At 44.1% G+C, this 23,128-nt stretch overlaps 3 protein-coding genes across 3 annotated transcripts in view; 1 reads left to right on the forward strand and 2 right to left on the reverse strand.

The window, feature by feature from the left end:
• The window catches only part of LOC132890380 (proteinase-activated receptor 4-like), a 42,541-nt gene extending 26,686 nt beyond the window's left edge, over positions 1-15,855 (reverse strand). Inside the window, exon 1 of the mRNA XM_060927196.1 lies at positions 15,742-15,855. The gene's annotated coding sequence lies outside the window, so the exon portion shown is untranslated. The remainder of the gene's footprint in view (positions 1-15,741) is intronic.
• LOC132890379 (uncharacterized) lies at positions 1,084-10,771 on the reverse strand. Its single transcript, XM_060927195.1, has 2 exons — positions 8,003-10,771; positions 1,084-3,636 (listed from the first exon to the last, which is right to left on the reverse strand). The coding sequence occupies exons 1-2, from the start codon at positions 8,474-8,476 to the stop codon at positions 3,160-3,162; spliced, it is 951 nt and encodes a 316-aa protein (XP_060783178.1). The 5' UTR covers positions 8,477-10,771; the 3' UTR covers positions 1,084-3,159.
• A 1,540-nt stretch (positions 15,856-17,395) lies between the features above and the next one.
• Positions 17,396-20,199, forward strand: LOC132889974 (uncharacterized). Its single transcript, XM_060926773.1, has 3 exons — positions 17,396-18,044; positions 18,296-18,439; positions 19,736-20,199. The coding sequence occupies exons 1-2, from the start codon at positions 17,493-17,495 to the stop codon at positions 18,359-18,361; spliced, it is 618 nt and encodes a 205-aa protein (XP_060782756.1). The 5' UTR covers positions 17,396-17,492; the 3' UTR covers positions 18,362-18,439; positions 19,736-20,199.
• Positions 20,200-23,128: the final 2,929 nt, after the last annotated feature.

A 23,128-nucleotide genomic window follows, 5' to 3' on the forward strand; every position in this document is an offset into this window, starting at 1 on the left:
GTCAAAGCGTTCGCCCGTGGCAGCCAATCAAATTCGATGGCGAAGCCACCAAATAGGAAGTGAGCTCATATCATGGAAACACTTTGACGTATCAAGACCATATTTAGTGGCATGACTTTGGACACCATCCAAACTACCCTCATCAAATATGGTGTCATTTGGCCACTAGGGGGCGTCACAATTAGCAAAAACATATTTTGGCTATCTCAGAAACGCTTTGACGTATCAAGACCATATATGTTGCGATAACTTTCAGCACCAGTTCATGTACCCTCATCAAATGTGGTGTCATTTGGCCACTAGAGGGCACCAAAATAAGCAAAAATGTGTTTTGGGTCATATCTCTATGGATTTAGAATTACATCTACATTTTCATGTTAGTGATGCTCTGGGATCTCCCTGTAAAGAACCTTGCCAGCCTGGCATCTCCGTATGAGAATCCGTCTTGTGTCTTGGCCAAACTTTTGCATGTTGACACAAGTTGTCGTATGGGCATGCGGTCGCCTCTCTTGCCGGGTCGCTATGGCGGTGCACCTGAGCAAGCACACTTTTGCATTTTCTCTGGAAATGCATTCTAGTTATTATTATTTACCTCCGCCAAGGAGGTTATGTTTTCGGTAGCATTGGTTTGTCTGTTTGTTTGTTTGTTTGTTGGTTTGTTGGTTGGTTGGTTGGTTGGTCTGTTAGCAACATTACGGAAAAAGTAATGAACAGATTGCTCTGAAATTTTTCCCAGAGGTGTGACTGGGCATAAGTAACAATCCATTAAATTTTGGTGGTAATCTGGATCACCTCCTGGATCCAGGATTTTTTTAAAGGATTCTTGGTGGAGATCTGCGCTCTCCAAGTGCTTTTCTAGTTCAAGTCTGCGTCTGCAGAGAAAGATACAAAATGCAAAGGATGGCATCACTGTACTCAGTGTCATACAGCTGAAGAACTGTTGCAAGCAAACAAAATTATCATTCAGTCTGTGCAAAGTGCAGCTTATCCTGAGGAGATCAAAACACTTTCTCAAGGTGACGCAGTGTCTAAAAGCAGTTCACTTTCAAAGCTAAATCCTATCTTGGATGAAGAAGGCATGCTTAGAGTTGGTGGCAGACTAGCTAATGTGGAGGTGAGTGATGATGAGAAACGTCCACTTATCTTACCTGGTGGCCATCACATCTCCTTGCTTCTGATTCACCATCATCATGAGAGAGTCAGTCACCAAGGGCGTCTCTTTACCGAAGGAGCCATACGTGCAGCAGGACTATGGCTAGTAGGTGGGAAGATATGCATAAGCAAGGTACTGCATAAGTGTATCACCTGCAGAAAGCTTTGTGGCAGTGCAGAAAAGCAGAAGATGGCAGGTCTGCCTAAAGAACGTCTCTGTGTTGCACCACCATTCAGTCATGTTGGACTGGACATTTTCGGCCCTTGGAATGTGACTGCCTGTCGAACCAGAGAGGGACAGGCCCAGAGCAAATGCTGGGCAATGTTGTTCACCTGCATGGGCACCCACGCTGTTCATATCAAAGTGATTGAATCTATGGACAGCTCAAGCTGCATGAATGCTATTAGGAGTTTTTTTGCCATTCGGGGGCCAGCAAAGACACTTCACTCTGACTGTGGCACTAATTTCATCGGTGCTAACAAGGAGCTAGGATCAACAAATTGATGAAGGAAACTAAGCTACATCAGCCAAGAAGGCTGTACATGGCACTTCAATCCCCCCCATGCCTCCCACATGGGAGGGATTTGGGAGCGCATGATAGGAGTGGCGCGTAAAATCTTGGATTCCATGCTGATGCAGACAAAGACAGCTCTATCACATGAAGTCCTATGCACCTTGATGGCTGATCCAGATTTACCATTCCTCCTGACCCCTTCTATGTTACTCACTCAAAAGAGTGCCTTACTGGCACCACCTGGGGACTTTGCCGAGAAAGACCTCTACAAACGACAAAAGATGCAAGTACAGAATATGGCCAACAGATTCTGGAACAGATGGAGAGGAGAGTACCTCCAAACACTGCAACCTCATCGAAAGTGGCAAGATGAACAACGTAACATTCAAGTGGATGATCTGGCCCTGCTACGAGATGCCCAAGCCGCGTGAAACACTTGGCCCATGGCAATCATCACAGCTGTTTTTCTTGGTCAGGATGGCAAAGTCTGTAAAGTAGAGTTAAAAGTAACAAAAGAAGGAACAATCAAAAGGTTTCTCCGATCTGTGTCAGAAATCGTCTTACTGATGGGGAAAGAAGAATAAACATATCCTTTTTCTTTAGATTCATGTTGATGTGGCATCTTACAGACACCAGGCGGGGAGTGTTCTGCCCCTGGCAGTTTCAGCTATAGTTTAGGGCAGGTTAGGTAATTTAGTGCCACCTAGTGTCCCTTTTTGTTATACAGCTTCTATCTGGTTTTGCTTATGGTAACCATGGTAACTAGATCAGCCATCTTGATAAAATCTTTCCTGCTGATATGAAAAGCACACGTTTTGCTCTGATTCATCATCTGTCGTCATCTTTTATGTTTAAGCCCTTAGAACACATCGTCTGTAAGTATACAAATTAAATACCTTTAGTAGATTATGATTTTGATGATATATCTCCATATTTTCTCCTTACTCCCTAATAATTTGTAAAACCATTCACCATGCTGCTGTGTGAACTCAACTACATTGCCAAGACAAAGAGAAGATTTAAAAGGACATTTATGCTGTTTTATTGTATTTTCTTAAAACTTAACACTGAATACTTATACACGTTTTGTATGATTTTCAGTTTTACTCATTGTTCATTAAAACTGGAGTTTGGAGGCTACTTCCTGACTTTGCATTTTCTTGAATGGAGTTAGGCTGGCTGTTGAATTGGGTTAGATACACTCAAGGAGGAGGAGGATCACTAACCAAAGCAATATGCATTGCGGTCGCGCTGAAAGAAATCAAATTAAAAGTCTCTGTAGCAAGCATTCTAGGTGGGTGGAGCACAGACGCACGGCAGGACAGTACTGAGTTCTCAATGACTCCTTTATTAAACACACACGCCACACAGACATGTGTTCTGGTCAGGAGAGAGCCCGCTCTGCTCTCGCTCTCTTCCTTAAATAGGGTGCGGCTGCTGGGAAGACACACAAACACAGGTTAATTCACATCAGGTGTAGTGATTCTGCCACTTACCTTCCCTGACTCCACCCTCCGGTCACAGACCGACGCTTGACCACACCTCCACTGCCACATACCCCCATCGCCCAACTCAGGCCGGGCAGCCGTCCAGACCACAGCCGACTCCCAAACCCCCCCCCCCGACGGGAGAGGAAGTCCGCCATGACCATCTGCGCCCCCGGCCTGTGGACCACCTTGAAGTTAAAGGGTTGGAGTGCCAGATACCAACGGGTGATCCGCGCGTTGGCATCCTTCATGCGGTGGAGCCACTGGAGGGGCGCGTGGTCCGAACAGAGGGTGAAAGGGCGTCCCAGCAGGTAGTAACGGAGGGCGAGGACTGTCCACTTGATGGCCAGGCACTCCTTCTCTATGGTGCGGTAGCGCCCCTCATGCACTGACAGCTTCTGACTTATATACAGCACTGGGCGATCCTCTCCCTCCACCTCCTGGGACAAAACAGCCCCCAGCCCTCTGTCCGACACGTCCGTCTGCAATATAAAAGGGAGAGAAAAGTCAGGGGAGTGTAAAAGTGGCCCCCCACACAGTGCAGCCTTTACCTCAGAAAAAGCCCGCTGGCACTGCTCCGTCCACTGGACCGGATCTGGTGCCCCCTTTTTAGTGAGATCAGTCAGCAGGCTGGTGACGTCCGAATAATTAGGTATAAACCTAGGATAATAGCCAGCCAGCCCCAGGAAATGTCTCACCCCCTTTTTGGTCTTGGGCCTCGGGCAGGGCGCAATTGCTGCTGTCTTGTTAATTTGGGGACACACCTGCCCGTTGCCCAAGTGGAAGCCCAGATACCATACTTCAACCCGCCCAATCGCACAGTTCTTCAGGTTGGCTGTGAGACGCGCCCGCCTCAGCGACCTAAGGACGGCCCTCAGATGTTGGAGGTGCCTCAGCCAGTCGTTACTATAGATAATGATATCGTCGAGATAGGTGGCCGCATAGGTGGCGTGGGGGCGAAGGACCCTATCCATCAGCCGCTAAAACATAGCGGGCGCCCCAAACAGCCCAAAAGGAAGTGTGACAAACTGGTGTAAGCCGAACAGTGTGGAAAAGGCCGTTTTTTCTCTTGATAATGGAGTCAAGGGGATCTGCCAATAACCCTTTGTTAAATCCAGTGTCGAGTAAAAGCGAGCCGTGCCTAGTCAATCGAGCAACTCATCAATATGAGGCATTGGGTACGCGTCGAATTTAGACACCGCGTTGACTTTCCTATAATCTACACAGAACCGGACCGACCCGTCGGCCTTGGGTACCAAGACCACCGGGCTGCTCCAGTCACTGTGGGACTGCTCAACAATGCCCATTTCGAGCATGGCCTTGAGTTCTTCCCGAACCACTTTTTTCTTGTGTTCGGGTAGCCTGTAAGGGCGGCTACACACGACCACCCCCGCGGGCGTCTCAATGTGGTGTTCTATGAGGTTGGTGCGGCCGGGCAGGGGCGAGAATACGTCCAAAAACTCGGTCTGCAACTGGGCAACCTCCGCGAGTTGGGTCAGGGAGAGGTGGTCTCCACAGGGGACCGGAGAGGTACGTGATGCCAATGTTCCCTTTTGAACCTCCGGCCCCAGCTCCGCCTTCTCCGGAACCACCAACACCAACGCCACGGGGACCTCCTCGTTCCAGAGTTTGAGCAGGTTGAGGTGGTAAACTTGTAACACCCCACCCCTGTCCGTTCGCCTCACCTCATAGTCAACATCCCCAACTCGCCGTGTGACCTCAAAGGGTCCTTGCCACTTGGCGACTAATTTGGAGCTCGATGTGGGCAACAGTACGAGTACTTTATCTCCCGGTGTGAACTCCCTGAGGCGCGTACCCTTGTTGTACAGGCAGGTTTGTTGTTCTTGGGCCTGCCGCAAATTCTCCTGGGTTAGGTGGGTGTGTGTGTGGAGTTTTGCGCGCAGGTCAATAATGTATTGGATTTCATTTTTACTTTGTGAAGGTCCCTCCTCCCAATTTTCCCGCAGCACATCTAGAATGCCGCGCGGCTTACGCCCGTTTAAGAATTCAAACGGGGAGAAGCCCGTGGAGGCTTGGTGGACCTCTCGCACTGAAAATAACAAGGGTTCAAGCCACTTATCCCAATTACGTGCATCCTCACTTACAAATTTTTTAATTATATTTTTGAGGGTGTGATTGAACCATTTAACTAAACCGTCCGTTTGTGGGTGATACACGCTGGTGCGGATCGGCTTAATACCCAACAACCTATACAGTTCCTTTAGTGTGCGTGACATAAACGCAGTGCCTTGATCAGTCAGAATCTCTTTCGGGATTCCAACTCGGGAGATAACGCGGAACAGTGCCTCCACAATACTGCATGCTGAGATATTGCGAAGAGGCACTGCTTCCGGGTATCGCGTTGCATAGTCCACTAGAACTAATATAAAGCGGTACCCTCGTGTTGACCAATCTAATGGCCCGACGAGATCCATCCCAATTCTTTCCAACGGGGTCTCGATGAATGGGAGAGGGCGCAAAGGTGCTTTTGGAATGGCCGCTGGATTTACTAACTGGCATTCGTGGCATGCCGTACACCACCTACGGACATCGCCGTGAATCCCTGGCCAATAGAATCGGGCCATTATTCAGGCTAGTGTTTTATCCTGCCCTAAGTGTCCAGCCATGGGATTAAAGTGAGCCACCTGGAATACCAATTCCTGGTGGCTTTTCGGTATCAAAAGCTGCGTGACTTGCTCTTTAGTTTGAGTGTCCTGCGTCACTCGGTATAATCTATCTTTCATTATCGCGAAGTAGGGGAAGGATGGGGTGGCGTTTGGCTGGAGCATTTGACAATTGATTACTCTCACTTGGTCAAATGCATGCCGCAGAGTCTCGTCTCGCAACTGTTCTAACGGGAAATCCACCAGGGATTCCCCAATAGAGAGAGGAGGAGCCAGCGGCTCCTCACTCTGATGCGGAGCTGACATAGATGGCTCTGTGACAGCTGCTCCCGCCAATGCGACACCGGGACCTCCCCTTATTAAACTACGGCAGGACCCACTCTTTACTAGGTGCCTCATTAATTCCCCAAATCCCAGCCAATCAGTCCCCAAAATTATAGTAAGTAAGTAAGTAATTTATTTGTATAGCACATTTAAAACCAAAGTGCTTCACAGTAAAATAGTAATAAAAATAAAATAAATAAATTAAAAGAAATAAATACAAAATATACAGAAATATACAGGTACCAGTACTGACAGATGAGACAGAGCAAACAAGACAGGAAAGAAACAACAGCACAGCAATACAACAATACATACAATAATAGGGTCTCCATCCCAGAATCCCACAATTTCAAAGGTCATTGAAGGCAAGTCTAAACAGGTGTGTTTTGAGAAAGGTTTTAAACACTGACACCTCAGATGCAGATCTCAGTTCCTGTGGTAGACTATTCCAGAGACGTGGGGCATAGACACTAAAGGCCCTGTCCCCTTTCATGGAAAGCCGTGCACATGGGACCATCAGCTGTCCCTGGGATGCAGATCTCAGTGACCGTAAAGGGACATATGGACTTAACATGTCCACTATATATGTTGGAGCACGTCCATGTAATGCTTTAAAAACTGTCAGTGCTACTTTGTACTGGATTCTAAACTTCACAGGGAGGCAATGTAGGTCCGCCAATATGGATGTGATGTGATCTCTTTTCCTGGCTCCAGTAAGTAGCCTGGCTGCTGCGTTTTGGACTAGCTGTAAATGTGCAAGAGATGATTCACAAATGCCAGTGTAAAGTGCATTACAATAGTCCAGTCCTGAGGTAATAAAAGCATGTATGATTTTCTCAAGATCTGGTACAGTTAAAAAAGATTTTAACTTGGCTATGGACCTAAGCTGAAAAAAGCTGCCCTTTACAACAGCATTTATCTGCTTATCAAATTTTAGCTCTGAGTCAAATAGTACACCAAGATTTCTGACTAGGGGTTTGCTAAAAGCAGTTAGAGGGCCAAGATCTTTCTTCAGGGCCTCAGTTTTGTGAGGAGGTCCAAATAGTATTACCTCAGTTTTGTTCACATTTAACTGCAAAAAACTGTGAGCCATCCATGTTTTGACCTCTGTGATGCAGTCACTGAGCAATTTCATGGAGCCCTGGCTTCCAATGGACAGAGGAAGGTACAGTTGCAGATCATCTGCATAAAAATGAAATGAAATGTTGTGCTTGGACAGGATTTGACCTAGAGGAAGCATATAAAGAGAGAAAAGAAGAGGGCCCAAAATGGACCCTTGTGGGACTCCAGAGGTCAAGGTAGCTGGGTATATAGAGTGGGTAAGGCGAGGATTAACTGCCGCCTTCACTATAAATTTTTCCCCTCGGAAAAAAATGTGGACCGACACTAAAGGGTAGCTGTGAACATCCCCTTGCACACACAACACCTTCACCAATTGTGCTCCCCCAATGCCTCGTCTTGCACCAGGTTTTGGTGGATTGAGGTCTGATTACAACCAGAATCCACCAACACCTGATATGTATCCCCTTGGATACTCACCGGTATGCGATACGTTCCGGCCCGATCGAGGGCGGCTCCTGGCGCGTCGGGGATCCGAACCACCGCGCCCACTTCCATCACCGAGCACTGCTGTTGGAGGTGGCCCGGCTCCCCGCAGCGCCAGCAAACTGGCCTGGGCTTCCTCTCTGCACTGGTGCTCTGGGGCTCACTCACCTGAGGGGGGGGGAGAGACAGACAAGGAAGGGAGAAACGGGAGGGCACTGCGGGTGCGGTGGCCGGCTGGGGTGGGGCCGGCCCCCGCCTCCGCGGTGGGGGAACGGGGCAAGGAGGAGATACAGGAGGAGAGGGAGAGAGAGAGAGAGAGAGAGGAGAGGGGAGAAGAGGTTGTTTGCTGTCCTACCATCGGGACAGCCGCCAAATGGTCCTCCGCCAGCTCGAATGCCTGATCCAGCGACGCCGGTCGGTGGCACTGGACCCACTCTGCACCTCCGGCTGGTAGACGCACGATGAACTGCTCCAGCGCCACCTGGTCGATGATCACCTCGGTGTCGCGGTTGTCGGCCCTCAACCACCGCCCGCAGGCATCCCGGACTTGCTGGCCAAACGTGAACGGCCGACCAACTTCCTCCAAGCGCAAAGCGCGGAAGCGCTGCCGTTGTTGCTCGGGGGTGTGCCCCACACGCTGGAGGATGGCCCTGTGAAGGTACACGTAGGCCAGCCGGCGGTTGGCGGGGAGCTGTAGCACAGCCAGCTGCTCCTCTCCCGTTAGCAGGGGGAGGAGGCGCGCCGCGCGCTGTTTCATCGGACACCCCGAGGTCTCTGCCACCTGCTCAAAGAATGTGAGGAAGGCCTCGGGGTCGTCCTGCGGGCCCATCTTTGTCAGGGTGAAGGGGGACGGCCCCGCGGCGGTGGACCCTGCCGATGCAAGGAGGTGGCGGAATGCCTGTCATTCTTCCTACTGAGCCAGCACCAGGCCCTCGAACTGCTGTTCCTGTTCCTTCCGGAGGGTGACTAGTACCTGGTGCTGGCTTTGCTGGGCCGTGGCGAGGGCGTGGACCAGCTCGGTGAAAGGGGAGGACTCCATGGGGCTGTTCTGCTTCGGTGTTCCAATCCCGGGTCTCAGCACCACTGTAGCAAGCTTTCTAGGTGGGTGAAGCACAGAAGCATGGCAGGACAGTACTGAGTTCTCAATGACTCCTTTATTGTCAGCTTTTCAGCTTCTCTACATTTATTCATATATACACACCCCACACACATGTGTTCTGGTCGGGAGAGAGCCCGCTCTGCTCTCGCTCTCTTCCTTAAATAGGGCGCGGCTGCTGGGAAGACACACAAACACAGGTTAATTCACATCAGGTGTAGTGATTCTGCCACTTACCTTCCCTGACTCCGCCCTCCGGTCACAGACCGACGCTTGACCACGCCCCCACCGCCACAGTCTTAAATTTGATTTAATAAAAGGCAACAGTGAAGAAGAAAGTATTCAGCCTTGATTTCAAAGAACTGAAAGATGCAGCAGACACAAAGTACTCTGTATTGATTAACGTGGGAAATATGCTCAGTTTAATCTGGATGTATCACAAAAGTACATGCATGTATTTTTTATTTTGAAAACCCACCAGCCGACTGATCTGACACATTTTAATTGTGCGAGAGTAATGATGTAAATACCAGCGCGATGGACTAGTGTCCGAAAGCGTTTTTGCATTTTACCAATGAGCTCACTATACAGTCCTCTATGCAGTAATTCCCTCTGTAGTGAGTAGGGAGTAGCGAATGAGTGAGTGATTTTGGACACAGGCATGGTAACAGCATGACAAACACTTTCATTCTTTTGGTTGCAGTTGGTTTCTCCTTCACGGTGGGAAAGCCCCCCGTTTACAGGATAAACTCTGTCAGACATAGTTTGGGCTATTTGGAGGGAAAACTTGTTGCGATGTGACACGTGGATTTTATGTGCTTCGGATGATTCAGGACAGCGATTCAATTTCAGGACAGCGATTCAATTTCAGGACAGCGATTCAATTTCAGGACAGCGATTCAATTTCAGGACAGTGATTCAATTTCAGGACAGCGATTCGGTTCAATCTTGAGAACTGGGACACTGATGATGAACGGTGCCTTTTTTTTAACTTCGACTCGATCCAGCAAAGATCAGCTCGGGTAAGTGTAAATATTTCTTCTATTTCTGATGAGCAGATCGGTTGATAATGTGTTCTCTTAGACTGGTGTTTGCAGCACGGGGTCAGTGACCAGTCCACTGCAGCCCAGACAATCAGACAAACCAACGACTGTGTGTAGCCCAGGCTGTAAAGCGTCATAATTTTAAGACTATCCTCTTAAAATAATCCATTTTATTTGTGAAAAAAAAACAATTCATTGAAAGTAATTGATCAGTCATTAAAATTCTAGAAGCAACTCATTTTATTTTGAAATAAATAGATGCTTTATAAATAATTCATTGAAATTGATTATATGCACTAAAAACTATTGAAAAGTGTTTAAAATGGAGAAAAGGAGAAATAAAAAAAAGGAGTTGCTGCAGAAGGCTATGTAGAACGAGCTTCCCAAATAGCCAATTAGTGCATCTTGTGCGCCCCAAGTGATCAACGTCATAGGTTACGTCTGGTCGTAACTTCCTGTTTTGTGGCCATGTTTACGGTTGCTACCTCGTGCGTTGTCTGATCCAAACGCAGATAAAACCTGTTTTCATCCATGGGGTAAGACCTGAAAATAATGTTTTGAACTGAGTTGGAATAATTCTTAATGATGTTAAACACTGGTTGACCAGTATAGACCCTTTTCAGTCACGTGACCTTTGTAAACGCGACCACCATTTTGGACATGTAGCGGACGTCGGCTCGAATTGGTTTGAATGCGAGGAAGGCAACAAACGGAGAACATACAAGAAAAAGGAGCGAGATGCAGAAAACACCTTCGCTATCCAGCGACGTAGGGCATTTACAGGGCGAGCAGAGGGAGAAATAACAACAGTAACGACACATTAGCAACGCCGTACAGAAATAACGGTTTATGGCACAGACCCTTTTGGTTCTCGCTCATCTAGCTGCTACAATGACTGCTTAGAGTGCAACAATAATACCTAACACACATTTAAGTATCCGTCGTAAAGACATGAAACTCGTCGAGTGACGAGTGTGTTCATTGATAGGCTAACACAATCTAAAAGTAGACATACCATCACACTGCCCTGGTGCTGCGTACATTTTACCTTCTACGGTTTGTGCACTCACTATTTGCCATTACTTTCTCCAACCGTTGTGACAGATTACAGGGAACGGCCTGGATTTAAGAGACAAATACACGTTCCTCTTGTTTTGAACACTTATTTGTAGGCAGTGCTTAATTTGTAAAGTGGGAGGTCCCGGAGCGCAGAGGATGAGCGGCTCCGGTGCGGAAAAAAAGAGGGGGAGAGGGGGGCGCGGCGCGGCGCTGCGCTGCGCTGTGCTTCTGGGCATGTTTTGTAATAACACTGCAAATTAAGTTCATCTGCAGATATTTTGTGGATGTCGTTTCATGAGAGAAATCACCAACAAGACAGATATCAAAATCAGACATTAACACTAAATAAACTTGCATTTTTTTATTTAATTATTTGGGTTGTTTTTTTTTGTTACATAGTCAAAAGAGGTGTCGGATCACCGGATCCAGTGTAAATAGCTGCCGGAGCCAACGCCCGAGGTTCCGGAGCGCGCTCCGGCTTGCTCCCCCTCAAATTAAGCGCTGTTTGTAGGACACTGCCTCTGATCTGTCCTACAGTCTACCAACAGCAAAGGAACATAACGCTAGCTAATGTCGTTAGCTAATAGCTACTACAGAAGAACAGAGGTTACAATGGGTTATTTTAGCCTATTTGGTTACACACTCGCCGCCACAGAATGTTAACAGCAATGTAATGCCTTTTCTGGCTAATTTTATGCGTCTTACCTCCAACAAAGTAGTCACTACACAAGCGCTGGTATGCTGAGGGCTGCCAATCTTTCCTGTTAATGGCCGCTATCCATCTTCTCCGTCGGGATCCGATAAAATGATAACCCTTGCCTTGTTTGTTGATGGTTACTACATCCAGGTGCACAACAATATAGTGGCATGATGGAAGTCTTGCTGAAAATAAACACTTTCTTTGCTGCCGTTCCTCAATGCTGGCTGTGGTAAACTACTGGTAGTACATGTCCAAAATGGCGGCCGCGTTTGTCGTGACGTCACGTGAAAAGGGTCTATATTGTTAATATTTAAACTTTATAGAGCAGTGTGAGACCAGACGATTTCTGCCGATCGGGCGAGGGTAATTGCTGGAACGCTCGTTCCTAAATTGATCACTCCGTGAGTGGAAAAAAAAAACACTCTTTAACTTGTTTGGTTGATTTGTAAAGCATCTGAAAGTTATGTTAATCGGCGCAGCAGCCATGAAAAAGGTGCTAATGGTGGTATAGGTGCTGAGACTGTGTTGTGATGCTCATGGGCCATTGACCTGAACTTAGCAGTTTAGCTTGTTGGTGTCACATCTAAATAATCAGTTCAGTGTTGTTTATTGTTATTTACTAAGGAATATTTTTCTAAGCTGTTGTTCATTGCATATGTAAAAAAAAAAATAAGGTATTGGTGAGACTGCTTGATGAAAGTGTGTGCTTGTGGTACTTAAAGAGGTAAATATTTAGTGCAGTTTCTCATTGTTACCGGTGCAAGGAGAGACAATTAAGCACGTTAGGCCTTAATGCCTCTAACTACCATGGAGTTTCTGAATTTAATGCAGTTTTCTACCAAATTAAAGGGTACTATGCAATATATATATATATATATATATATATATATATATATATATATATATATATATATATATATATATATATATATATATATTTTAAATTTTGAAAAATTATATTTTCTTTGTTACTAATGTAACTAAAACTATTTCAGCTCTTGAAACAGTTATTAATGTAACTACAGTACTTGAATAAAAAAAAGCACTTTGAATGTATTTATAGTTTCGCAACTACAAATTAATACTTGAACTCTTGAACTAAAGATAGATTTGATTTTTGTTGTACAACTAAACCTTTTGAGAGCATGATTTAAACTGGTTAATGCAAATGAGTAGTATTGATTGGTGATACACTGTAAGCCCGGACTTTGTATTTAATTAAATGTTTTAATTACAATGTACGTAAAAATTTAAGTTTGATTGCATTACTAAAAAATATTAAGTATATTCTACTAATTTGTACACATAGTCAAAAGTGTTAATAAGTTTAAGTTGAATGGCCTTAAAATTCTAAGTTTTAGTCATGACCACACCTCTTTTTTAATCTGCGCAGAGTTGTGAAGCCGCCATTTTAACTTTCACAGATCAGCAGCGGTTACGTGAGGTTTGGTAAAATTCAGAGTGAGCTTCAGCCAACGTTTCTTCTCTGAACTTAGTATTTTGGATCCTGACTGTCGGTGGGAATGTTTGTTTTAACTTTAAGAGCAGTGGAAATCGCGTGTTTTACAGTTACAGGTGGTATTTTACCAATTTCACGTCATTTTCATCTGTTGGCTAAGTTGCTTTTGTCACTGTGGAGAGCTCTCTGGATTTGGAATGGGACACTTTTGAAGACTTTTCGGATAATGTAAGTATACAGCACAACCATATCATAGGTTTAATCATTATATATTGTACGCTTAAGTAGCTAACGTTAGAATTGACGTTCTTCCCCTATTAGCTAAGTGCTCACTTGCTGTTAGCTGCATTGAACACCCGACCGACAGCACAGAAAACGCGCTCTTCCCGCTGCGCAGCACAAGACAGAAGGAGAGAGACAGGAAGGCGGCGGTCCGTTGGTGTATCACTGTTTGGATTTATTTGGACATGTTATTTGGTTAAGTAGGTTTTTGGTGTGTCAGTTCATCACTATTGCTCACCTTTTCCATCCTCTCTCTCTCTGCCCTCCTGTCTCTCTCTCTCTCCCTCTCTCTCTCTCTGAAAGTAAATATTTCTTTCAGTGAAAATCTTATATAGTATATGCATATTTTCTCAGTCCTGCCATTAAGAAAGATGAACACCATGCTGTCAGTCTTGTGAATCCAGGATTTGATTGTTTTTTTCTGCTCCTTTTTTTTGTAAATGTGCTATCTACAATAAAAGAGAAAAAGAATGTACATTTGTTTTCTTTTTTTTTTGTTCATTAAAGTTAATATTGCTATTTATATTGCATTAAACCAACTTGGCATTTAGTGTAATGAACTTAATATGTTACATTTAATGATTATACAAAGCAATTGGTTTAGCAAAAGATTTTAAGTTAAATCAACTTGGTATTTAGTGTGTTGTACTTAAAATAGCAATTCCATTCCCATCAAGCATTTAAGTTTAATTCACTCAAGTTTTGATTATACATTACTTAATTTTTTTTAAGGCAACTGGTTTCCTCAAATTTTTTAAGTAAACTCAACTTATCCGGGCTTACAGTGAAGAAGATATTAAGATTTTAAATATTAAAGCAGTTAGGTGAATTAGACTTATCGTATTAAGTTCTGAGCATTCTAGTCTTAAGTAGACTGCACAGTTTTTGTTTAGTTCATTAATTAAGTCGTTCAAGTTGATTGTACTTGACAAATTAATTTTCTCTACTCTTCATAACTTAAACCACTTAAGGCAATCGCTTTACTAAAGTCGTTTAAGTGTACTCAACTTATCCGGGTTTACAGTGTAATCAACATGTTATTTGGATCTGCTTTGACCTCTCTGTAGGTCAGGGTTTTTTTTCTGTGACTTCATTTGATGAGGTCCCAGCCAAGGTCCACCGTCTATCGGGGAGTTTCCAGCTGGGTTCGTGTGAGGTTTCCAGAGATCCAGGGAGATTGTTTCTAGAGTCCATGATCCATAGATTCCCAGTGTGAGCTGGGTGGCGAGCCACATTGAAACCACCGATATTGAACTGAGATTGGTGAAGGATTCCTTCATTCCCCCTTCCTCACGGACTGTGTGGTAGGACAGAATACACATACACTGATACATTTGACACGGATCTGAAGAAAAAGGGCCCCAACGCTAACTTTGGGACAGAGGGTTTTATTTTGCCGGCTTTATTATTTGTTATTTTTCATTGAATTCCTTGCAACAAACTCTGTGTTTTTATTTTTATTGTGTTATTGATTATTAATAACAAGTGGTCACACAAAAAACTCAAACCATTGTTGCTTGTGTCTTTCGACTACTCAACGACAAAGGCTCTCACAAGCTTATAGTCTTCTATTACTGGTCCATCTATTAATATTGACTATTATTTACCTGTGCTCTGTTATTACATCGTAACAAGGGTTACATGTGCGTCATGACCGGTGCTGGAACAGCCCATGAAGGAGGAGACATGTCTCTGACCATGCCTGACTGATGGAGCAGTGACTTAAAACTCACGTGTACTTGACAAGAGCTTATGACGAACGTTACATGACAGAACCACTGGTATCATACGTGATCTTTTGAAATAGCTAGTAATTAAAATTCACTACAGGTACAGTTTAATCACTGAAGGATTTCACAGAACTGGAGGCTCGAATCTTCCACTGCTTCAGCAACATGAGCGCTGTAGCTCCAGTGGTGAAGATCTGCCCTTTAGCACATGCATGAGCTCACAGATACCAAAAATGGAAATTTGATTAATTAATTAAATAAATAAATAGAAAATAAAGATTGATACTGTCTGAGGTCGTTATCTGCACAGACAATGGGCTCGGACAGCATCTTTTTTTTGTTAATCTACAGAGAATATGAATATTTTGTTTGTTTTTAAATTACAGGTCGACTAATAAAAATATAAAGCAGTACAAATCCATTTATCAGTATTATAAATCATAATTTCAAAATTATCAAATGAATATTATAAAATGTTTCTCTTATCTTCATGCTCATTTAACTGTTCTTTAGTTCCTTTCTCTTTTATTCATATGATTTAGATTTTATTTTTATTATTAAACACACACACTTCATTTGGTAATACATCCCAGGTTTTTATTTTTATTTTTTTTTTATAGATAAACTAAAGTTCAGATAAACTCAGACTCTATTTCAATATTACTGAGTGTTTTATTACACATTAATGATAAATTTCCAGAAGGAAGTGAAAGTAATAAACTTACTTGGTGGAATAGTGGAGTTGTTGTGGATCCCAGTGTCTGTAGATGAGACGTGAGTGAGAGACAGGATGGAGACGAGGACAAAAAACACAACACAGCTATTAGACACAGCAACTGACATTTTGCTGGACAGATGAGTCTCTCTCTCTCTCTTTCTCCAGGGTACCCGCGGAGTCTTAAGTATTAAAAAAGTATTGAATTTCATTTTCCAGAATTAAGGCCTTAAAAGTATTAAATTTCATCTTGAAAGTCTTAATTTTTTCCACGGAGGTCTTAATTTTCCAAAGAAAGTCTAACATCGTTGCGTAACCTAGATTAAATTCTCTGTGATGAAAATGAAGCAAAATCTAAAATGTTTTGCGCTGCCCTGGCGTTCACACGCAAACAGCGGGAAATTCACGTCGCGCCGTAAAGGGTTCACACGAAACGAGAGCAGCAGGCGCATAGAGCAGAGAGGGTGAGGGGGAGAGAGCATGGGGAAGTGCAGATTCAACCTGAAGTGGCCGCTCGACCCTAAATACGCCTGGGTTAAGGGGGTTCCAAATAATGACCGTGAGGCATTATGCACTTTGTGTAAAAAAACCTTTCAACTAGGGACAATGGGGCTTACAGCTCTGGATTCTCACATGAAAAGTGGTAAACATATTTCGTTTGCATCCACAATTCAGAAGCAGGCAGCTATAGCACAGTACTGTGTGCCAACAACACCCAGTAACGTTAGCAGCACAGCCGAAAATGAGACCTCAACTTCTGCATTGGGGATGCTTCCATTTGTTGCTGGCCCGAAGACACTACAGGCAGAGGTATTATGGATTCTGAAGACCATCAGTGACCACCACTCCTATACGTCAAATGAGTCCATCAGTGACCTGTTCCGACTGATGTTTCCAGATTCCTCAATAGCCTCCACTTTTGCGTGTGGCAGCAACAAAATGGCATACATCACGAAATTTGGTCTAGTGCTGTTCATTACAGAAGAAATGACCAAACAAGTGAACCGTTCAGATGCGTTTGTCGTTATGTTCGACGAAATTCTGAACAAAACAACTAAATCAAAACAATTAGACCTGCACCTGAGATACTGGAACGGCGACCAAGTCACGTCAAGATATTACGGGTCCCAATTTATGGGACATGCCAAGGCAGTGGACCTACTTAAACATTTCAAAGTAAGTATTTCTCTAATTAAAACGTGTTTGATTTAAGTTTAAGTAGTTACTTTGAGATTTAATCAATCATAGATGTCGTAATGTTGTGTCTATCTAAGGTTTAAGGTTTGCCTTTCAATGAATGTATCTAATTTTGCATTAGCTAGCTATGTCTCCCTGCATTTGAATAGGGAGCTAGCCGGAGCTAGCTAGCTAGCTAGCCAAGTACACTAGCCTAGCTGTGCAATGGGATGTACAATTCCATCGCGGCTGATATTCTCCCGATACGTTTAACTGGTTTTCTTGATGGAATAAGAATATGGATTTTCTCTCCGTGATAAAATGATCTTATTATAACAAACAGATGGATTGGCATGTGCTTTGTTTGCCTCTTTTAATGTGATTTCAAGTGAAATGTTGATGTAGCTTTTTTGTATGTGTGTGGTAGTGGTAAGCTATCGCCATCTAGTGGCTTTTTTTTTTAAGTTTAGCCAGAGATGGTGGGTTATTCAGTATCTTTGGTTTAGCTGCATACTGTATAACCAATATTAATATCAGTTATTTCATTTCTTGTAGGAGTGTGTGAGTGACCTTGACTTGAGGAAGATGGTGTCTGTGTCTATGGACGGACCTAATGTGAATTGGCTGTTTTTTGAGATGCTGCAGCAGGAACATGCAGAGGATTTTGGTGGTGCACAGTTAATCGTAGTTGGCAGTTGTGGCCTCCATACTGTGCACAATGCGGTTAAATGTGGATTCAACGACTGGCAAGTGGAAAAGGTTCTAAGAGCTCTACACACAATATTCCTGAATGTGCCTGCAAGGAGAGAAGATTTCTGCAAACTAACCCAGTCAAACACCTTTGCCTTGCCATTTTGTGGCCATCGCTGGGTGGAAAACCTTCCTGTGGTGGAAAGAGCACTTCTCATCTGGCCTAACATTCTGAAATATGTGGATGCTGTTTCTACTAAAAAACTCCCCAATCCTGGAACCTCGTCATTCGACACAATTGAGGCAGCAGCCAAGGACCACTTCATCATGGCGAAGATGCATTTTTTTATGGCAGTGTCGCAGAGTGTTTCGCCTTTTCTCACTAAATTCCAGACAGATGAGCCTGTGCTGCCTTTTGTTGGAGATGACCTGGCAGAATTGCTGAAGGTGAGGTTTTCTCTTCGCTGTCACAGTTCAGTTAGGAAACTAGACACACATGAATGGCAGCAAATCTTGATATAGGTCTGGTTTTCACAATCATTGGACCTTACAGATGAAATTGGTTGGTTTAGATTTATTTATCCATTACATTTATATTAATTGCATAACACTGTTAATCAAGATGACTTATTGTAAAACTCTAAAGCTATGTTTTAGCTCAATAATAACTCTTTGCTTTTTGTTATATCGTTTTACAGAGTCTTCTAAGGCAATTCATCAAATTGGAACTGCTCCATGATGCCACCCCTCTGCATTTGGTCTGAATAGATGTTACTGATAAGTCTTCCCGGGTGCCAGCAAAAGCTGTTGATATTGGCATTGGTGCCGAGAATGCCATCAAGGTGTATTTCTTATTCTATTATGTACGTTGTTCATAGCGGGCATTGCTGACATTCCTGACATGGGCAAGATATGCAACTGTGCCTACTTTTTGTGCAACGTTTTTAGGTTAATATATCAGCGTCATAGTCACTTTGATGATTAGATAGTTCATTCCGGGGCGAATGAAGGCTATTTCGCTGCTCTCAACCCCTTCCTAGCGGCTTTACCACGCTATGCAATGTCCAATGAGTCGGGGCGCGCACATAGAGGAAAATGAAAGCAAAACGGAAAAGAAGCTGAAATCACGTTTATTACCTTTTTAGTCAACGTAACTCCACAAAATGATTATTGCTGGTTTGTATGCTTTGGTCTGAAGAGTAATCCACATGAATTGGTGGGAATGTACAATCTTGTACAATCTTGTTGCTATATTTTAAATAAATCTGCACCTGTAGGGGGAGCTCTGGAGATGCATAGTCTACCTTTAAATCTTAGAATGCTGCTGAAAATGGGCAGTTGCGTTAGAATGTCATGAAAATGGTCGTGGTGACATTTTTCAGGGTTTGCCAATAAGATCTACGGTTTAAAAAAAAATCATGCAACAAGATTGTATTTTTATGTTGTGTGCTTAAGTGTTCTCACAGTTAGGGAGCTGGGAAGAAGAGGGAGAATTATTTCAGTTTACTACAGTTAGTCCCTATGTATTCATAGGAACTTGAGAAGCAGAGTAGGACCACTGGATTGCTCTCTGTCCTTCAGTTCAAAAAGGAATGTGTGGAAGGTCTTTCCAGAATTGTGAAGAAGATTCAAGACAAGAGTCCTCTAAAATACACAACCGTGCGACAGATGAGTTGCCTGAATCCAGCTCGGATGTACTCTTGTCCAGAAGTGTGTCGGACCCAAATGAAAGGGCTAGTGAGGCAGTTTCTTCAAGACAAAAAATTGGATGGAGGAGTTGCTATTGGTAATGTTCTTACATGAAGTACATGAGCCAGAGGCCCAAAAAGGGGCATGTCACTGCCACTCACTACACTATGATAGCAAGTTGGATCTTGTAACTTTGTGATTTTGGCAGTCTCTCAAGTAGCCATACAAACCAAAATATTATTAGTTATGTCCTTCATCTAAGAATACCATCCAATTCATTTTGAATGGAAAGGCTCTTTATGGGCTGTTAAAAATGTAGTAAGAATTTGCCTCCAGTTGAATAATTTGGGCAACAATAATACGTTGCAAAATAGTCGCATATTGTTGATGTGTATGTAAACAATTGTGTTCTAATTTTATGTTTGCCTTTTTCATTTCATCCCTTTTAGGCGATCTGATCACCCAACAGTTTTCTCAATTATTGTCACTGGAGGTGAGGAATGAGCCAGAATTCTTAGTCTTCAAGCCTCTGGAAAAGAGGCTGGATGTTTTCCTTCACCGCCATGTTAGTGGTCCTTACCCAGAGCATTGGACTTTCATCCAGAAGCTTTTGCTCCTCTCTCATGGACAGGCAACTGTGGAGAGGGGTTTTTCTGTAAACAAGGAAGTGGAGATTTGCAACATTCAAGAAGACACCCTTGTAGCACACAGGATTGTGTGTGATTATGTGTCACTGCATGGAGGGGTGACCAAGGTGCCTCTCACACAGGAGCTGCTAGCCTCAGTATCATCAGCAAGGAGCAGATATCGGATCCACCTCGAGACAGAAAGGCAAAAAAAGGAATCAGAGGCACAGGGCTTGAAAAGGAAAGCTGCAGAGGAGCATCTGGAGAAACTTAAGAAGACCAGGTTGTCCATTCAGGAAGTTGCAGAAAATCTGGCCCGGGATGCAGACAAGTTGTGTGAGCAAGCGGAGTCCAAGCAAGGCAGCAAGATGGCAGAACTTGTTGCAAAGTCAAATGCATTCAGGCGGAGTCATAAAGAAAAGTTGGCTGAACTAAAGAAACTGGATGAACTGATTGCATCCAAAGGAGCAGATCTCCAAAGGATGTAGGCCATACTGTGATGTCTATGTCGGCTATGTTTTCCCCACCCTGTTTGTGCTCTGAGTGGATTGGCTTACTCTCGACACCTTTGGGCAAGTTAAAGATGTTTGGTTGATGCTCTTACCTTCCATCTTCTTTTTGTCTTTTGAATGCTTCTCTGGTGTGTGTGTGTGTGTGTGTGTGTGTGAGAGAGAGAGAGAGAGAGAGAGAGAGAGAGTTTGAGTGGAATGATGTAGGCCATGCTGTGAGATGTAGGCTATGTTTTCCCCACCCTGTTTGTTCTCTGAGTGGATTGGCTTACTCTCGTTACCTTTGGGCAAGTTAAAGATGTTCGGTTGATGCTCTTACCTTCCATCTTCTTTTTGTCTTTTGAATGCTTCTCTGGTGTGTGTGTGTGTGTGTGTGTGTGTGTGTGTGTGTGTGTGTGTGTATGAGGGGTGATTGTCTGGACTTACATGGGGGTGCTCTCCTCTGCATGGTGTCCAGGGGGTGTGAGTAGAATGAATTCTGATTGATTGATTATTTTAATAAATGTAATTTTGTTATTTCAAACACTCGTAAATAGTAATTATTTGAGGTTTAATCTGGTGCTCAATATGATTTATTCTTCCCTAATGAGTGCGACAAAGGTATTAAATTTCACTTGAAATGGCATTAAAAAAGTCTTAAAAAGTCTTAAATTTTGGTTTAACAATCCTGGGGGTACCCTGTTCTCATCTCATCTCATTATCTGTAGCTGCTTTATCCTGTTCTACAGGGTCGCAGGCGAGCTGGAGCCTATCCCAGCTGACTACGGGTGAAAGGCGGGGTTCACCCTGGACAAGTCGCCAGGTCATCACAGGGCTGACACATAGACACAGACAACCATTCACACTCGCATTCACACCTACGCTCAATTTAGAGTCACCAGTTAACCTAACCTGCATGTCTTTGGACTGTGGGGGAAACCGGAGCACCCGGAGGAAACCCACGCGGACACGGGGAGAACATGCAAACTCCACACAGAAAGGCCCTCGCCGGCCACGGGGCTCGAACCCAGGACCTTCTTGCTGTGAGGCGACAGCGCTAACCACTACACCACCGTGCCGCCCCACTCTCTCGCTCTCTCTCTTTTATTGTTGTTATGGCGACTCTTTTCCCTTCTGCTGTGTTTAATGTTGAGGGTGTTGAGTTCAAACGACTCCTACAGCTGCTGATCTGAGTTTGAGGTGTGTGGGTGCGTGTGTGTGTGTGTGTGTGTGTGTGTATGTGCCTGTTGTCTCTCCTCCCAGCATGACATCAGCTCCTCCTCACACACACACACACACACACACTTACACTTCATTTGGTAATACATCCCAGGTTTTTATTTTATTTTATTTTTTTATAGATAAACTAAAGCTCAGATAAACTCAGACTCTATTTCAATATTACTGAGTGTTTTATTACACATTAATGATAAATTTCCAGAAGGAAGTGAAAGTAATAAACTTACGTTTTGAAACAGTGGAGCAGTTTGAGATCTCAGTGTCTGTAGATGAGACGTGAGTGAGAGACAGGATGGAGACGAGGACAAAAAACACAACACAGCTATTAGACATAACAACTGACATTTTGCTGGATAGATGAGTCTCTCTCTCTCTCTCTCTCTCTCTCTCTTTTATTGTTATTATTGTAGAAATAAAAACTTCAGAATTTTCCAAATCAGGAAAAAGAAAAAGCTTCTCCTTCTTCTTCACTTCCTTTACGTGGCGACTCTTTTCCCTTCTGCTGTGTTTAATGTTGAGGGTGTTGAGTTCAAACGACTCCTACAGCTGCTGATCTGAGTTTGGGGTGTGTGTGTGTGTGCGGGTGTGTCTGTGTGTGTGTGTGCGTGTGTGTGTGCGCCTGTTGTCTCTCCTCCCAGCATGACATCAGCTCCTCATCCTCATCTCACACACACAGAGCTGAGTTTCTGTAACATTTTGTGTAAAATTAAAGACAAATTTCATCTTGAAGTCAATTAACAGCAGAGAAAATGAAAATAAAGATGAAGACTGGGAGAAGGAAAGAAGATAGAAGAGGAGGAAGGACAAGAGGAAGATGAGCCTGATCAAAGTGAAAGTGAAGTGGGGAAGAAATAAAAGGTAAAATAGAAAGAGCATGAGGAGGATAGAAAGACAGGAAAAGAATGAAGGGGAAGATGAAAAGAACAGTGAGGAAGAGTCAGGATAAACAGACGAGGACCCAAGAGCGCAAGTTAAATGTTGAGTTTTATTGATAGCAGGGGAAAGGGAGTTGGGAGGATGTGCATGTTGGAAGTTCAGTAGCCAGAGAGGCAGGGATGGCTGGTGGGAGCATGGTGGTGATGTCTGCGGTCTCCCATCCAAGTACTAACCAGGCTCAAACCTGTTTAGCTTCTGGGATCAGGCATTGTCAGAGTAGCGTGGCTGTAAGCTGACAGCACTTGGGTTTCAGGCAGTCTCCCAGCAAGCAGTCCCTCAGCAGACAGACAGGACAGCACAACAGGCAGGAGTTAGGGAACAGGCTGGAACACAGAGTCACAGATCAGGTAGCAAGATTAGGGACAGAAATGCAGGGTCAGGTTACCAGGACTGAAAAGTTGACGGAGTCGATGCCTTGAAGACGATCTGACACTGAAGCTTGGGAGGACTGCAGTTTAAATACCCACAGAGGAGGAGCAGGTGATAGGCAACAGCCAATGACAGCTACTGAAAGTTAATAAGAGGAGGAGTATGCGGGCGTGGCAGGTAATAC

This window comes from Neoarius graeffei, chromosome 8, assembly GCF_027579695.1.
Source record: "Neoarius graeffei isolate fNeoGra1 chromosome 8, fNeoGra1.pri, whole genome shotgun sequence".
Taxonomy (NCBI): Eukaryota; Metazoa; Chordata; class Actinopteri; order Siluriformes; family Ariidae; genus Neoarius; species Neoarius graeffei.

Excerpts from the sequence above, each read along its gene's own strand:
- LOC132890379 (XM_060927195.1), bottom strand. The coding sequence starts at position 8,476 with ATGGGCCCGCAGGACGACCCCGAGGCCTTCCTCACATTCTTTGAGCAG. Across the intron at positions 3,637-8,002 it reads ATTTGGCGGCTGTCCCGATG|ACGGACGTGTCGGACAGAGG; the intron begins GTAGGACAGCAA and ends TTTATATTGCAG.
- LOC132889974 (XM_060926773.1), top strand. The coding sequence starts at position 17,493 with ATGGTGTCTGTGTCTATGGACGGACCTAATGTGAATTGGCTGTTTTTT. Across the intron at positions 18,045-18,295 it reads ACCTGGCAGAATTGCTGAAG|AGTCTTCTAAGGCAATTCAT; the intron begins GTGAGGTTTTCT and ends ATCGTTTTACAG.